Below are 18884 nucleotides of genomic sequence, written 5' to 3'. Positions count from 1 at the left end.
TGCCCTTCGCCCCTGTCATGCAGCAGTTGAAATTGCCCAGAAGCACTAACGTGCCATTCCCAGATGTCAGAGACCAACTTACCAGTAGTTTGTGGATGGCCTCTTGTAATAGTCCCCTCAATCCGGCCCTTGGAGGATTATACAGGTTGATTAGCAGTATTCTTTCTAGTTTGTCATGATGATAAACTTTCAACTTCGACAGCAATGAGGTTATCTCTCAGGGATATGTTCTGGAGTACCCGGAGTTTATTTAGGTTGTGTTCCGAGGAGCCAAGGAATAGTGTGTTGTAGTAGTCAATTTTAGATAAAGCAAGTGCTCTAACCAGCGTTAAACAACTACTTATATATAAATAAGATTTGCAGCTGTAGATCAGTTTAATAGTGTAGGCCGTGGAGGATGCCACACTGTTGACCTGTTTTTAAGAGAAAGAGTTGAGTCGAGGTAGACCCCCCGTGTTTTTATCTCTTTAGAGACGTTGATTATATTGCCGTCAATGACGAAAGATGAGTATCTAGTATCGAGTTTGTCCAGGCGTGCCTGAGTACCCACAATCATTAACTCAGTCTTATCGTCATTGAGACAAAGACTGTTGGTGGCCATCCAGGCTTGGATTTTGAGGTAGATGTTATTTAGCAGTTTGGAATCGTGGTTGTAACAGCCAGTGAGGGGGATGAGGACTTGAGTGTCGCCTGCATAGTTAGTGTAGACAACACCCAAGTTTTCCAGGCGGTCGAAGAGTAGCTTCGTAAATATATTGTATAATGTGGATGACACGCAGGATCCCTGAGGGACACCACACAATATCGGTGTGGGGTCTGCTGAGGCCGAGGGAGAGAAGACTCTGGTGGCCCGGTTTGATGAGAATGATTTAACCCAGTTGGATGCATCCGTGGAGAATGCTACTGCTGTGATAAGGTGCTTGGTAAGAATTCGGTGGTCGACCAGGTAGAAGGACACCAACAGCCTTTGTCTCAATTGCGCTGTTGCCAAGAACTTGGCTATTAGGATTTCTTCCTCCTAGTGGCTCCACATATTCAAAATCATCAGATTTCAACACCCTCAGTTGCGGCACTGAATATAGTTTTATTAAGAATTCAGTTCTTGTGAGCCATCTACATTCCTTTTCTTGGTACAAGTTCTTGATTAAGCAAATTCGACTACCAGGCATCTCCTCTGGGGTTGTTTTTTTTGGGATGAGTAATGTAGATAGTTCTTTCGTTGGTTTGTCTGGGCTTTGAATATTTTTAGGTGTAGGGGAGTTTTTATCTTCCTCGTCCTGATGTTGTGGTGACTCTGGTTCATGTATTAACACTCCCTGTGATTAATTCCCATTGTCGGTGATAAGCCAACTCGTCAGACAGCCCTCTCCATTCCCTATATGTTTTCTAGCTCAGGCGGCTTTTTTAAAAAACCTTTTTGTTCGCTTTTCAGGAAGTCCGGTATCAGCCAATGATTTTTTACTCATGGAAGCCCTTCTTGCTAGGCGCCGTTGTTAACTTCAGTATAATATGTCTGAGGTATCTGCTATATTTAAGGTTGTTACTGGATCGAGATTCACAACCAGTTCTTCAAGGATACGCACTGTTTCAGATAAGTTACAATCAGCTTCTTTTCTGGTTTCTTGGGCTAAATCTTTGGTTGAAGTCATGTTGTTCGTATTTTCCAGAATGTGTCCACACATTTTTAGTAAGATTTTTAAGGTGAATTGTAGAGCTGCCATTGACGATTGTATCTCTGCTAATTCGAAAGTACATGGTAAAGAATTACCAGTGGCTCCCAATGTAGTTGAGCTATAGCTCCCAAATCAATAACTAGGTTAGGTGAAGCTGAAGGTCTGGAAGCGGAAAGTCAAATATTAGGCTCTTTGTTAAATGGCTCTTGTTGGGTATCCGTGTTATCAACTAATGATTTCACTGATGCTGGAGTCATACCCTCTGTTTAGTTAAGCATAGATCAAGCAGGGAGTTATTATCAATATCCCCAAAACTCATCATGTCTGGTGGATTGCTGCTATTGTCGCTCGGTAATCCGACATCTTCCAAGACAGTTGAGTTAGTTTCAGGCAGGGGTTAACCGGAAAAAAGCTGGTAATTACTCTTTGTCTTAGCGAAATATGCTTCTTAGGATTTATGTCTGGTTTCGCATTTTCCTCTGTACAAGCCATTGGGGATGTTACTTGTGGCCATTCTGGTTGCGCAGGTTATACTTTGTTGCTGAACTCTTTTTGTAAGCCAACGCTTTAGGCGTTTTGGGCATTTTGGGCTTAATTAGGGCAAAAATGCACCCAAATTATATCTCTAGGCTGTCCTGTACTAGAATGAATAGAAAGCTAAAATTGGAACATTCGCTTACGTTACTTGTTCAGTACGAGCCGCTGGTCTCACGAAATAGGTCAGAATCAAAGGCCAGGATCAAAGGCAATTCGCCTGCAGTCTCCAGGCCTCGACTACTCGGCTGCGCACAGTTGGCGCTAGTGGTCACTCTATATGACGAATTAGGTAGATAGAGCATTGACAGATCAGTGTAACTCTTTAGCTTGAAGCAAGGGTGTATAGGCACACGTTTATGGGGAAATGGTACGCCACCAAGTACGTTAATAATTTAGAATTAGCATACACATTGTATCATGCAGGACCCCACGCAGCACAGATTCCGCAATATATAGAGAATCCAGCACACTTGCTTATAAGCTTGTAACCTCTGGCTATCTGTAACTGTGAATAAATCAGAAGCGGAACAACCTCTGCTCTTACTCAGTCGGAGGAGCAGTTGAGCAGCTCCCATCGCATGCCCCTTACGTCCGCACGAACGAATGAGTGCCATAAGCCTAAGGCCTAGTGGCGTCTAACGTGCACACTGCACGGGGGAACAGGGGAGAGCAGGGGAGAACAGTTGCTTTGGGATGGTAGCGGCAACTGAATCTGATGCCGCACCTCACTTCGTCTCTCTTACCCCTTCGGCACCTCTTCAGCACCACTTGGCAGGTCAGCACAATAGCACGGTAACCGCAGGTGGAATCTAACCGCCGCTGCCGTTCGTGGTTCCCACACATCACTGGAGGGCTCCAGACACGTCCTCTGATCACCCCAGTCACCCGGACGCCAGGACAACCAGGAGGCCACCACCGCCGCTGCTCTACTCCGGCCTGCTCCACACTAGCTGAGTTAGAGGAAAGGACTTCAAGGGTCACTCCGATCGTCAAGCCGCACTGAGCACAATAAACACATAATAAAAGACTGAGCATAGTGAAAAGTGTTATGAAGATGCCAAGAAATAGGGGTGGATTGGTGGAGCCAGATTTTAGCAGCACAATTGAAGGTGTTAAGGGACTATTTGAGGGATGACCGCGATAAGATATGAAGGGCGATGGGTAAGGCAGTGGTAGGAGGGATTCTGGAAGAGGTATTATGGATGCAAAAGGAGGACAGGCCAATAAACATGTATTGTAGCTCAATTACGTCTGTGGTATGGGAATCCTGGGATTCATTGATTAGGCGGGCCCAAATTAGCACCTTCCCATCTCCATTTATGCCGATTTTTGTCAATCCGCATTTCACCCCGGGGCTAGAGGAGATGGTTTTAACAAATGGCGGGAGGGAGGTTGCCACAAAATCCGAGACATGTTTGAAGGTAAAGAAATAAAATAATTCACCCAATGTAAGGAGGATTTTGGGCTGGAAGAAGGGGATAGATATAGATATGCACAATTAAGACACTTGTTAATGCATCCCTCCCAGGAAGAAGCAGCGACGCAAATATTAACACCTTTTGAAAAATTCTTAGTGTCTGACTCGAGGGCTAAAAATGTATTGTGGGGGTAATCTATTCATTCACCAAACAGGGGGAGCAGCCGATGGAAAGAAGGTATATGAGGAAAGAGGAAGGGGCAATTGGCCAAAAGATAGAGGAAATAAGAGTGGAAGCAGCTGTGGCTAATATTCCCAAATTAGCAAGGTCCCTCCAGATCCAGGAGATATGGTTAAAAATTATGTCACAATGGCATCTAACTCCGGAATGAATTTACAAATTGTATCCCACAGTGTCCGATTTATGTTGGCGGCAATGTGGAATGGTAGGAACATGGAAACAGTGGGAATGCCGGCAAATACAAGAATTGTGGCGGGTAATACAGGAGGCAGTAAGGAAAACCTTGGGAATAAGGGGAGGGTGCAACAGAGGTATGGCAATGTTGGGCCTGGGATGAATTTTGGAAGAGTTAGTCACAAGAGCAGAGCGGAAAGTATATGTGATCTTGATGATGGCAGGGTCGCTGGTGGTGGCGCAAAAGTGGAAAACAAAGAACCCTCCCATGGAACGTGAATGGGTGAGAAATGTCTGGAACTTCGTAGCCCTGAAATGGGTAACCTACTCCATACAAGGAGATCATAGGGGATTCTTGGCACACTGGTCTCTAGTCCTGGGGTTCATACAGAGAGGATCTAGGGCGACATGGTGCCCAAGGAGAATGAGACTGTTGCGACTGTTGTGAATACAAGTGGACATCTGCTGTTCAATCAGAAGGGTTTTCTTTGTTCGAGGGGATGCCAATTTATTTCTTAAATAAGTATTACAAGTAATACAAATATTTACTCCAGATTATCTGATATTCGATTCAAGTAATGTTCTAGTCACGGTAGTAGAACACTAGCAGAACAAGCCCAGCGCAATAACAGCATGTCTGACACATTTAATGTTAATAGTTTTCATACATAGATCCTATTCTTTCGCAGTCACTGAAATGCATATACATGTTATAGTTTATACATAAGATATTTACCTAATGGTTTCTGAAAAAAGGTTCTGACTTGCAGTGAATCCAGTTGTATGCACATTTCTATGTGCAACACTACCTGTAAAGAGAAAGAACACACCTGTAAACTATAAAAGCTATTGGAAGCTATATATATATTTGAGCAACTTCTGTCTTGAAAGTAAGAATAGTTAACTGGGCTAATGGTTCTTTGGCTAAAGAAACCACTAAAGAGATATTTTGTTTTAATACTAATTATCAGTGGTTATAAAGTCATCAAGGTTTAAAAAACGACTTGCAGCTACTTCCAGTGATCCACTTTGGTGGTGAAGTAAAGAATATTGATGATATACTTTAATTTGAACAGTTAGTATGGACCCTCTGGAAAGGTTTTCTGGGTTTACTAAATGGCTCACTGAAGCAGACATTTAGATTACATGAGCATGTTGTCTACCAAACCTGCATGTCTTAAAACGGGTTACAAGAATGGCTACTACACTATTGAGTGCCATGATTGATTGTATAATGATCTAAACGAGAGGGAAACTAAGTACTTAGATTGGCATCTCAAAACAGTCAAAGGAGATGGTGAAAGTCCAACGGTACAAAATCCAACAGTAAATTACGATTCTTTTAAGCTTTGCTAAAACCGGTATGAAAAGCTGGAGCAGGAACATAACAGACTGAAAATATTTGTCCAAATTAAAATCAAAATCAATGGGCCTCATTATGACTCTGGCTGTAGCCATGCCGGTAAAAACGGCACGGCTGCCACCGGAGTCATTTTTTTTCTGGCACCCGGGAATGGACAATTTCCGGGGCATTACAGCCCAGGCGGACCCATTGGACGCATGGTAATGGGAGGACGGATCCACCGGCACCATTCATTAATGGTGCCGGTTCATACGTCAAGTTCTGCGAGCGGGTGCCATTGCGCCCGTCAGGTCAGACCTGGCGGCCTGAAAGGCACCCGCTTGCAGAACTCGTAGTTTGCCAGTCCGGAAACAATGGTACCGGCAAGCTTACAAGTACCGTTGTCTCCGGACCGGCAAACTTGTGATGAGGCCCAATTACCTTGGGCGAACTGGATTTGTATTTGATCCCCAAGAGATATTACAATTATTTTCAATGTAGGAGGGTTCACTATAAGTTCTTGATTAATCATCTAATGCAAGCTTCAGTTTATATGTGTTAGGCACAAGACTGAAGATCCTCCTCCAAGTTTTGACTATGCAGGAATTATGCTGAAATATTAATACATGTTCTCGTTTAGGTGTCAGACCTTATCAGAGGCTCAGAGGACGGAGAACTGCTTATTGTTTACAAAAGAGTAACCTTGTGCAGCTGTTGATGGGAGTATATTTGTATTAAGAGGTCACGTAAGTATTGTTTCATAGAATGTGGAAACATTTATCAACAGCTTTAATGAATTGGTGGCAGATGTGGATACAGGTACTTGAAGAGAACCTATTGTCTTTGGGCTGTACTATTAAGTGAATGAGCAGAGCAATGTGTGTTGTGACATGGAATCAACAGGCTTCTTACTTCACTCCTTTACATGATATGGGCAGGGCTTGGCAGCAGTCTCAGCCAAGCCGCATACTGCCACAAGATTGTAAGACTCAACTCAGGGTCACATTTCTGAGGACTTGCCTTCTTGCCCCTCTACTTTTACCTTCACCTTGTTACTACACCCCATGGTTAGTTACTGTCTCAAACCCTCCAGCTCCATTCTCTCCTCACACCGTCCTTTCTCTGGCATCCTTGCTATTCTGCACTGTGCTAATTCCTTCATCTAACCTCTCACACTTGCCTTATTGTCTGTTACCTCCAACCTCCTGTTTTATGGTATTCCTACTATCGTCGTGTCCTCCCCTGGCTGTTGTCTATTTTGACTTAATTTCCGTTATATCTATGTCCCTTTACTCAGCCTCACGCTCTCACCAACCCTCTTTCTCAAACACTACTACGCTCTGACAATCACTCCTCCTCCCGTACTCATAACCCCATTACCACCAGATAAGCACAATCACCTTTTCTAACTGCCAGGACATTTGCCTGTGTTTTTTAATGGCATACGTGTGGTCAGCTTTACATGGGATGTGGGGAAGGTGAGTGATTGTCCAAACCTCCTTTGAACTACAAGGTTGGCACTAGATGCTACTTGCTTAATGTTCCTCTCAGAGGACAGACGTATCATGATACCCGGGCGCCACCTACGTTCCCATTCCATAGAATAACTGATTGCGTGGAGATCTAGGGTTGAAGGTTCCTTCTCATGCTGATTCTGACAGCTCAGTGCTCATGCAAAGTGAACACCCACACAGTTTCAGGAAGGAAGGATACCGCGCTCTCAAGCTGCTGACTTTGTAAAAATGTGTTCTTACTGTTGTACAATTCTTAAACGTTTGCACAGGTGGCTCTTTGAACTGCAGTACTCTTGCTTTTCATTCTTGTCCATATGCTGCTGTTTCTGCATAAAATGTGTTATCCATTTTACTGTGGCACTGAGATAAAAAGCCCTTCTTAAACTGCCGCAGCTTTTAGAAACAGTGGGACACATGTGCAGTAATGGCTGGTCCTGCCTATCTGGAGTATCCTCCATGTATCCATTCCTGGTCAGCATCACCCCAGCACTGTCAACTAGCCTCAATGATGGGAATTTGTTAAAGATAAAATGACATTTGATAGGTAGTTTCATCACAATTGTTTTGCATAGATATTATTCATTTAATATTTCCATGAATGTTGGTTATTCATCATGCATTGGTTATTTTTTAAAATATACACATGATTTAACTTGACTAAGTGAGTTTTTTAATCAAGATACATTGACATTGGCTACAAACAGGGTTGTATTTGATGAGGTAAACTGAGATTAGCAGGCAAACCTTACATACTGTCCTGATATGTTGGGCAAAGTAGAAAACTCAGGAGTAGATTCTGGTAATCAATTTTTAGACAAACCATAAAGAAGTGAACACATATGGTGAGACTATTATTTCATCCACTATAAGTGGCGCATGGTCCATGGTGAACCATTTTTGGGCACAGTGCTTTGCAGACATGGTGTGTAATTGTGGACCCTTGTATCGCATGGAGCTCTATATACTCGGAAAAGCATAGTATAGACATGGTACAGGGTGAAGTCTTGGCAAGCTTATAAAACTAACATGGGAGAAAGCCGGGTGGTAAAAGGATCGGGATGCAGGCAAATCTGAATGTTTAACTGGCACATAGTGAGGCATGTTTCGGTGAAGAGTGGTATACTCTACTCCCAGCCCTGGTGTGCTGAGTAAACTAGCCAAGCCGAGTGCCATTTTGCAAAATGGCTTAAAAGGAGTGCAACATCTTACAAAACCTTCCTGGACAATTAAGGATTTAAGTTTAATAAGAATTAGTCAGAGTCCAATGAAAAGGGGATGGACCTAGGATGCACCGGGGACGATGAGGTCCTTCTAGACAAATAGAAGTATTTCCACATCATTGTAAGTACTGCAAAGCCTACTTGTTTGTGTGTCTGCTTGTTGGATCATGCCAAAACAGTGCAACAAATGACACAACAGCTATTGGTCCCAAATTAATTGTTTCAGAAGTATGTAACAAGCAAGCAGCTAGAACAAATGATTTTGAGAAAATATTGGAACGTTTTCTCGTTGGTTGTAGAAAGTAACTAGCTGAAAAACAACGAGGATTTGCATACAATTGTATTAATAATCTGTCACAAATATTAACTTGATCATACATTTTAACAATTCAGGATTTACAATCCTTTATATCTAGTACCAACAAAGGGACTAATCCCTGTCTTTCATGCTCTTTCTTGTTGCAGTAACATTATCTGTGCAGATTACCAATCTTAAACTGGGAAAGCAATAAAAATAAGTCATTATGCAACTTGCATGACATAACATGTGGTTTAGACAATAAAATGCCCTTGTGGTAAACTATATATTGGTTAGATGAAAGGACAAAAAGATTGCGTAAATATTGTATAATTGGCCATACCTGTGATTTTGAAAATGTAGCATTGCGCGATGTTTCAATGAAAATCGTCACACAGTCAGCAAAGTAAAATGCATGGTACTCAAAGTGGTTATAAAGATACCCTGTGGTTTTAACAGCAGAAATAACTACGAAGTAATTTACTTCAAAGTGATACTTTCGAAATGATTTGTGGGTTAAGTTGTTAAAAGTGGGTGGGGAGGGGTTAGGGGTAGGGGCAGTAGTGAAAGGGAAGGGGGGTATGGGTGACCCCCCAAATAAAAAAATAAAAAATAAGTACAATTTCGAAGTAATCACTTTGAAGTAAATTACCGCGAAGTGATTGCTATCGGAAAAAATGACAAGGAACTGCTGCAAAACATCCACGAAGGAGAGACAGGGAAGAATATTTATTTAAGCGGGAAACATACTGGATTCGTAATTTGCAAACAGAATTTCATTGTGATATCAATGAACAAAATATTTGCAATATCTTTGTTATCTGAAGTAAAGAAATATTTCAGATTATGATGCTGTCATTTTATATTGTTTTTGCAATTCATCTTGTCATAGTGAATCAGAAATAGTTTGTTGTTTGATCCTAACTCGCCACAGGCCATTCACGTTTAGGATATGGGTAGTATTTCTTTAAGATCAAGAGGAAAAGGAAGCGCATTTCATTGGTATAAGTAACTGTCCACCAGTTAATTTATAACAGTCACATAGGCATGAAAGTGATAGTCGTAGGTGACTTGAACCTGGCCCTTAATGACCCTACTGACCTGCAAGCAACCTCCATGGCCCATTCTCTGAATTGAATTGAATACCCTCGGGTTCTGTCATCGCATCAGCAATCCTACTCATGCCAAACTGCGCCCTCTGGATTGGATGACTGGCCTCAAAGGTATCATCACCATTAGTTCTAATTCTCCCTTCCCGTGGTCTGACCACCACATCATTACCTTCACCTACCGCCATCTCTGGCATGTAGATCCTGCAAACAACTAAAGATTGCATCTTACCTTTTCTCAAGACCCTTAAACAGGAGTACCTTGACTCACAAGATCCTAAGATTTTAGCAGAACTCTATGCCAAAATCTTAACTACTGCGGTATACACCATAGTCCCCCCAGCACCCAAGAAAGCTAAACCTGTAGGATATATCAACTCCTGGTTCACCCATGACTTCCTGGAACTCAGAACCAAAAGACGACTTGCTGAAACCTGTTGGAAGAAAACTCCCTATGATGGCAAAAAGCTGGTGTTTTCAAACGCTACAAAGAAAGCCATTATCATTGCCAAATTTACCACCTTCAATAAGAGAATAGCCAATGCCAAATCTGACACTAGAGAACTATTCACCATCCTCAGGGAACTGGAAGCTCCCACCTCTCTACTCTCTACCCTCACTAAAGAAACAGCATGGTGCACTAGCATACAGAACATCATTCTGCAAAAAATCGGCATGCTACACAAACAATCCTCACCAAACAATCCACTCTGAAACCCACTCGCCTGGCCACTGCAGTCACCCCCACCCTCACCTCTAATAACCAAGTCACCCCACTGTTTAGTTTACAAAAAGTCTCTGAGCAGGAACCTCTACACATCCTTAAGAGCCTGAAACCCTTGTAATGTAAAGGGGATGCATGCCCTGCCCCTCTTATCAAATATTGTGTTGAAGCTTTGGAACCTTTCATCACAGCCTTCATCAATGCATCTTTCAGGGCAGGCACAGTACCGTCTAGCCGCAAAGAAACTTGGGTTCTTCCGCTTCTAAAAAAAACACCTCACTTGACCCTGCCCGTCCAAACAACTACCGGCCTATCACCACAGTCCCATTCCTACTAGAAATACTGGACAGAGCAGCATGTCCAAATTCAGCACCATCTCGAAGTAAATCACATCTGGAGTCTGCCAATCTGGCTTCCGCCCAGGTCATGGCACTGAGTCAGCACTCCTAGACCTTAAAAACCAGACTGATGAGCTCAGGGATGAAAGGGAAACCTGCTCTGCTTCTCCTTCTAGATCTGTCTGCACCTTTGATCTGGTTGACCATAAAATTCTCTGCCATCACCTCACCCTTCTTCTCACCTGATGCTACATCCTAGATAGCCTCCTTCCTGGAAGGCCAAGCAATGACAGCTTTTGCTGAAAACGCCAGCGTGTCACCTACCCCTATCAAATGCGTTGCTCCCACACTATACAGCATCTTTACGAAGCCTCTCTTCGACCTCCTGGACTCCCTTGACATAGCCTATACTAACTATGCCGATGACATGCAAATTCTCCTGCCTCTCTCTGGTAACTACGCAATCAAAGCTGATACTCTGAGCGCAGCCTACACAACCATCAAGTATGGATGGCGACGCATGGCATCTGCCTCAATGACGAGAAGATCAAGCTCCTTCTTGTCGGGCCATCAACGGTGCTAGAAAAACTCGACCCTAAATACTGAGCCTATAACATCGATGGCACCCAGATACCTGTCTCCCCAGTGGTGCAAACACTGTGGGTGTATACCGATATCGATGCAACCCCATCACTGCCCCACCAAGTGAATACCATCTCCTCCTTGGCAGCATACACAACTAAATTAATAGACCCTTCCTCTCCACAGATAGCTTTCTAACTATCGCGCATGCTGATGTCGGCGCCAGGCTAGATTTTTTGCTGGTACCTCTGCACACAACATACAAAAACTACAGACCATTCAAAACAACGTTCTTCGAGCAGCCCTGAACATTCCTAGATCTGAACACATATCAGTGGCACCCAATTTGCGAAAGAATAACCTTCAAAACACTCACAATCACACACAAGTGTAGCTCTAAGTCTGCTCCACCCTACCTGGTCCAGAAAATCTCCAAGACTCACTCGTCTAGGCCTACCAGAACCCCATACTCCCATAGACTAGTTCAACATAAGTGCAAACGCTCCAAAGTGGGACGGTCGAGCTTGCCATCAATTGTGGCAAAACAATGGAACTCTCTCCCACCTGCTCTAAGGGCGGAAGAGTATTATTGGAATTTCAGTAGAGCCCTCAAAACCTGGCTGTTTGCTTAAATCTTTTACACCTAGCCCTGATATCCCCTTCTGGATCATCAATCTCTATATGTAAGTACAATCCATTTTCATCTCTACTCTGTATGTAACTGATCATCCACCCTGTATGCTTTCCTACTGCCATCTGGCTACATGTAACTTGACACCCTGTACCAGCGCCTAGATGCCTATGGGTTTTTGTGCGCTTTATAAACAAAAACATAAATAATTAAATGAGTGTAACATATGCGCTAATACAATGTGGAGACATAATTGATCGAGCTCAAGATGATTTGGTGTTTGAATTAACTTATTTGCTATTTACAATGTTTTGATGAGGTTTTAAGAAATTATATTATGTTTATGTTTGTTGTAGCACTTGGTAAAGCGTTTCAAACAAATGAGCAATTCTCTGGCATTTTCACAAAGACTGGGGCTGCTACACTCATTCACCTATGATGAGGACGGAAAAGTGAGAGAAACAAAAAGGTTGCACTGCCTACACAAAAAGCAACAGAAAAAGGGCAATCATGTAAACAATCGAATAGAGTAGGACTACTGACCAAACTGGTTGGGGCAATGGGTTAAGTGAAAAGAGGGATAGGTTTGGATGGAGTTGGGGCCGAAGCGTTGTAGTGTGACAAGCTGATAAGAAGTACATGTTTTATTGAACAGTTTAATTAACCCACTAAACTGTTTTATTGAATGCTACACATAATACATACCTAACTACTAAATAAATGCCCCAGCAAATGCCATATACAATTGTTATGCTACAATGTCTGCTGAATGCATTGAACCTGCTCCAGCATCCAACACTGCCTTTTTGCCCACTGTCAGCACAATTGCTACATCTAACGCCACTACAACCATGACTATTACCAGAAACTACCCTCAACTTAAAACTCACCACCCTAGCCTCACTGCTGTGAGGTACATCCCCCTGCCAGGACCACACCCACCAATTTCCACAGCCAATGACCTCAATCTAGCCCTCATAAACGCTTGTTACCTGCCCGCACACGCACTAGACATCCACAACCTCCTTCCAAAAAACAACTTATGCCTTGGCCATCACTGAAACCTGGCTAAACGCAGTCTCAGGCCTCTTGCTAGCACTTGCCCTCCACATTGGCTACACCATATACAGAAGTGATAGAGGCAACTCCAGAGGAGGTGGCACAGCCTTTATTGCAAAGGACCACCACACCATTAGACCAACACCAGCCGCTCTCTTAAGTAACTGCAACAATCTCTCCATTAAATGGACCACCTCCCCCACCAACACTATCTCGATACTCGTAGTCTACCACCCACCAGGCCCTGCACTCTTCTTTGAAGAGGATTTACTCCTCATCGTAAGCCCACTTCCCAAATGATCTTTCTAGGCGACCTAAATTTAGGCTTCAATGACCCCCAGGATATACCAGATACATGTTTGGCCACTGCTCTCTCCCTCCATGGGTTCAACCAATGTATCAACAATCCCACCCACAACAAGGGTCGCACCCTGGACTGGTTAGCAGACTTGAACTGCCACGTTACCATTAAAACGAATTCACCTTGCCCATGGTCTGACCACCATATCATTACCTACTCTCTTCCAGCTGGCCCAATGCCGAAACCCTTCATCAACCCTATCCCATCTACATCGGCCCATAGTGCACGCAAACTCACAAAGGAAAACCTCATCCCTTTCCTCAATCCAGACAACCTAGGAACCACAGACCCAGTGTTCCGAGCGCAACACTACTCCACGTCTCTCACTAATGCCATCAACACTATTGCTCTCCTAACTACAAAAAAAGTGAAACCAGCTGTACAAATTAACACCGGGTACACTCTTAGAACTAAGAAAAGGCATGCTGAATCGAACACCCCATCCAAGTCATCTAAAGTGCCTTTTCCAGCTTCACAAACCAATACAAAAAGGCTATCATACTCGCCATGACCACCTCCCTCTACACCAGGATTGCTAACGCTAGTACAGGCTTCAAGGAACTGTTCACCATCCTCAAAGAACTGGAAGCACCAATCCCCCCAAATCTCCTTGATCAACAAAAACTCTGACTGTGCAATACCATTCAGAACGCTCTACTAACCAAAATTGGCACATTGAAACTAAAAATCAAGGCAAAACAACCAAACACTAGGCAATAATCCTTGCCCATACATTAGCCGTCGGCTCACACACCAGATGTTCCTCAGTTCCACTTCAATAAGATCACCACACAGCAAACCACTGGTATCCTTCAGAGCCTAAGGCCCTCTAGATATAAAGGGGATGTCTGTCCAGTTTCATTAGTTAAAGACTGTGCTCTTGAACAAGCCCCCTCCATCACAACCTTCATCAACGCCTCTTTCAACACAGGCATAGTACCCCCCTGCCTCAAAGAAGCGTGGGTCTTCCCCCTAAAAAAAAAAACAACACACTTGACCTCACCATCGCTAACAACTACCAACCAATCACCACTGTCCCATTCCGCCTAAAAATCCTAGGTAGAGCAGCCTATCTACAAATTCAATGCCACTTAGAAACTAATCAAATCCTTGGTACCCGTCAATCTGGCTTCCGTAGGGGTCACAGCACTGAGTCTGCCCTCCTGGACCTGAAGATTCAACTTGACGCCCACAAGTTCTCCTTGATCTGTCTGCAGCTTTTGATTTAGTTGACCACGACATCCTCTGCCGCCACCTGACCTCATCGGCTGTCTTCTCCCAGGAAGGAAGAGTGATGAAAGTTTTTTCCGACAATTCCTGTGCCACTCCATCCACTATCAGTTGCGGAGTCCCACAGGGATTCTGTATCTCACCCACACTCTACAACATCTTCACAAAGCCCCTCTTTGACCACCTAGAGTCTCTCGGCATAGCCTACAACCAACTATGCCGACGAGACACAGATTCTTCTCCCGCTCACAGGTTCACCCCACACAAATTCAGCCACCGTTAGCACTACCTACGCAACAATCCAAGCCTGGTTATCTACCCACAGCCTCTGTCTCAATGACGAAAAGACTGAGCTCCTCATCATTGGCCCGGCAGATGCTCTAAAAACCCTTGACTCTCAATACTCACCTTCAATATTGATGGATCCTTGATACTAGTCTACCCTCAGGAAAAACATTAGGCATCTACCTCGACGCCACTCTCTCCATGACCCGAGAAGTAAAGGCCATCTCCTGTGCAGAAACTTATTTAACCAAACTCCTCAATGAAGCTAGGCCCTTCCTTTCTAGGGACAACTGCTTAAATATCGCCCAGGCTGTGATCGGCTCGAGGTTCGGCTATTGCAATGTCCTCTTCGCAGGCACATCCACCCACAACCTAAAAAGACTCCAAATCATTCAGAACAATTGCTTACGCGCTGCCCTCAACATCACACGTTCTGAACACATCTCCACCGCCAGTAGAACTGCCCACTGGCTAGCCGCAGAAGACCGAATTCTATTCAAGACCCTTTCTATCACACACAAGTGCATCTCCAATACACCCCCTCCTTACCTAGTACAACACTTTAACAAAGTACACTCCACTAGAGCCACCAGAGCCCAACACTCCCACAAGCTGACTCAACCAAAGTTCAAACAAACCAAAGCGGGGGGGGGTCCAGCTTTCCAGTTTTGGCTGTCAAACGCTGGAACTCACTCCCACCTGCCCTCAGAGGAGAAGAATCATACTGGATCTTCCGCAAAAAAAACCCTCAAAACTTGGATATTTTGGGCGTCGTGGCTTGGAGCGCCATCAATATGGCTGCACCCCTGAGAGCCTCTGTGTGAAGCCTGTGATGTAAACCCATACATTTGCAGTTTGTGATGTCAGACTGATATTTGGAAGGCTGCCTCCGGGATCGGAAGGTCTGGGCTCAAGTCAGACACAACATGAGCCTCTAACACGGTCCTCGAGCCCAGATTGAGCCAAGTCTTCAGAGCGCCCAACAATGATGCGATCCAAAATTGTGGAACGCTCAGAAGAGAAGAGCTGTGGCGGTCAGAATCCCAGCTGACGACGAGCGAATTGCACCTGAGAGAGCTCTGCCCCAGATGAGCGTGCTGTGTTCTTTCTGCTTGCGCACTCTGATGAGATGTGCCCAGTTGCACTATCCAGCTGCGCACACGGTGGGGTGAGAGCTTCCCCCCCGGTGCTGTGGGAGCCTTGTCTGCGTGGCTCTCAACCAGCGACATAAGTTCCTTCACAGCTATGGACCTGCGCTGACTGCAATGCCGTCCAGTGGGGAAAATCCATTGAGTGGAGAGGAACAGAGTTGGCTCCCAGAATCGCAGGCCCGCAGGGGCTGCTCAGGACAGAAGTATATTCCTCAGCGGCATTCGGCGCACCCGCGCTCCGCTCACTGTGCCTTACCAAGCCTGCCTCATATCCCAGGGGCACGGAAAGGCCCACGGGCGCATAATGTCCCAGCCCGGGAGCAGGTTCTTACAGTGGTGGGAAGGTGCAGACCACATGGGGCCGTACTACGAATGATGGCTGTTTACTGAGGCTTCATCACTGCCGAGTGCTGACCTAGCCCCCTGCCTCATAAGAAGAAAAGTCTGACTCTGATACGTAAAGGACCAGCTGGGCCATCTGTCCCCTAACTCCATCACTCATCTGGGCTCCAATATTGTGCACATATTCTGCTTCAGCCGATCCCTTTATGCTGCCTTCACCCCGGGGCATGCCCGAATTTGGGCAGGCCCCCTCAGCCACAATGTCTCATCGTGGGGCGGTTCCCTCCCCCTGGTCACACCCCAGCAGGAAACTCTTCTCCCTCTGCTCACTAAACAATAACCGTCCACGGCGCACCATCTGTTTGGGGGTCCCCTGCCAAAGTAGACTCACCCGGACGGACGGCTTGGCTTCATCACTGCCGAGTGCTGACCTAGCCCCCTGCCTCATAAGAAGAAAAGTCTGACTCTGATACGTAAAGGACCAGCTGGGCCATCTGTCCCCTAACTCCATCACTCATCTGGGCTCCAATATTGTGCACAAATTCTGCTTCAGCCGATTCCTTTATGCTGCCTTCACCCCGGGTCATGCCCGAATTTGGGCAGGCCCCCTCAGCCACAATGTCTCATCGTGGGGCGGTTCCCTCCCCCTGGTCACACCCCAGCAGGAAACTCTTCTCCCTCTGCTCATTAAACAATAACCGTCCACGGCGCACCATCTGTTTGGGGGTCCCCTGCCAAAGTAGACTCACCCGGACGGACGGCTTGGCGAAGGGATTGGCCATCCCTCTCAGTTTCCGGCCTGCCTGTACAGACCATATCGCCGGGCCCTGAACCTAGGAATCCCCCATTCTCTTGAACCGAGCCGAGCTGCATCCTGAGGCTCCCCCGTGACCTTCCTCCCCCTCTGGTCTTTAGCAGCTGTGACGCACGCCACACCAGTTCTTTGCGACCATCATGGCAAAATCCAGTATGGGGAACAGGATAAACTGCGACTGGCTGCTACTCACCTCTCTGAGGTCATGTTGGCATCACCGTGGAACCAGAATGAACTAGAGTACCTACAAAATGCTGCACTCCCTCAGATTGAAGATTCTGTCAGAGAGAGCCTCGATGCCCCGATCTCAGGTGAGTAGATTGATGCTGCTATTAAGTCCCTCAAACCTAGAGCTTTGGGCCCAGATGGGTAAGCAACCAGATTTTATAAAACATTTCGCCCCCAGCTAATAGCCCCACTGATAGCCCTTTTCAACTCCTTTGGTGTGTCGGGATCCATTACCCCCTCATTGCAGGAATCCATCACTGTCCTCCCACTTAAACCTGGTAAAGACCCTAGAGACAGGCCTCATTACGAGATTGACAGAAAGCGCTGACACCTCCTCCGCCTTCGTCCAACCCGTAAATAATGGGCACCGGCAATAACGGGTCTGGCAATCCCGGAACCGGAAGTAACATCATTGCGCCGGAATGGGAAATGCAACAGCAGCCATCTTGAAAAACACAATCCATTGCAATCCTCGAGACACAGGATCTGGATCCACACATCACCAGCTACATCACCATCACAATGCCTGAGGCCATCAAAAAAGGTGCATCCCGCAAGCGAAAGGTGCGCTTCTTGGAGGATGAGCTAAATATGCTGGCAGACACTGTGGCCCAGAATGGAGATGTGGTGTACGCATCAGACCTCAGGCGAGCTGCCCAGCTAACAAAAAGGAAATATGGGAGGAAGGGGCCCAAAAGGTCAGTGCGGTTGGCACCACCCCCGCACCGTCAAGCCGTGTGCGCAATATCCTATCGGCAAATCGGAGCCAGGGTCTGGCTACAGGCGGGTCCAACTCCCCCATAAAGCTCACCCGATGGGAGGAAACGTACTAGCACGATTGGCATGGAGGCCATAGAGGGAGTGGGAGACATGGAGCGTGGAGTGCCGTCATCGGCAGATGGAGGTGAGTGTCGACACAAACCACTGTAATCCAAACCATGATGATGGGGCACAAATGTGACAGTGACATAAGCCAATGCATGGGCCATCACAAACACATGGACACATCCCTGTGTAGATGCTGTCCCCAGCACTGTGACATCAACATGCATGCAGCATGCCAATGCCATACCTGTGACACACCCCACAAACAGCCAAACGGCATGTGTCACACTGCATGCAGTCCATAACACAAAGGCATGTCACACAGCATACACCACCTCACACATGTGTGAACCTGATGTATGCCTGAATAACCCCCCCCATATAGCAAGCAACCTGTATGTCAGAACTCCAAGACAGCAAATCATCACATGTGTACAACTGCACTAATACCAATGTATGCATGATGCTTGTACAACCATCACTGATGCCGTGCCTCCCTTGGTCCCCCACAGGCACAGACACCGACAGCGATGCTGAGGACACAGCTGCACAGGCGAGGACACCATCCAAGAAGGCCAGGGGCAGGGATGATGGCACCACGCCATCCACATCCAAGGGCACAGGCAAGCGACAACAGCCACCCAAGGCGATGCCAGAACAGGATGCAAAGTCACAGGGGCAGCAAAGAAATGCCGCTAAACCAAAAGAGGCCAAACTGGTGGAAACCAATGATCCTGAGGTAGTGGCAGATGGGACCCTGTCTGCTGCAAACAGCTCCGTAGGGGAGGC

At 45.8% G+C, this 18884-nt stretch overlaps 1 protein-coding gene across 1 annotated transcript in view; it reads right to left on the bottom strand.

The window, feature by feature from the left end:
• The window catches only part of LOC138515351 (probable E3 SUMO-protein ligase RNF212), a 188779-nt gene that overhangs the window by 22731 nt on the left and 147164 nt on the right, over positions 1–18884 (bottom strand). The window contains exon 5 of the mRNA XM_069630230.1: positions 4779–4851. Within this exon, the coding sequence (XP_069486331.1) occupies positions 4779–4851 (73 nt within the window). The remainder of the gene's footprint in view (positions 1–4778; positions 4852–18884) is intronic.

This window comes from Ambystoma mexicanum, chromosome 6q, assembly GCF_040938575.1.
Source record: "Ambystoma mexicanum isolate Mex_15411 chromosome 6q, UKY_AmexF1_1, whole genome shotgun sequence".
NCBI classification, from domain to species: domain Eukaryota; kingdom Metazoa; phylum Chordata; class Amphibia; order Caudata; family Ambystomatidae; genus Ambystoma; species Ambystoma mexicanum.
The sequence above is the reverse complement of the archived record's forward strand: the minus strand, read 5'-3'. Positions and strand labels throughout refer to the sequence as shown.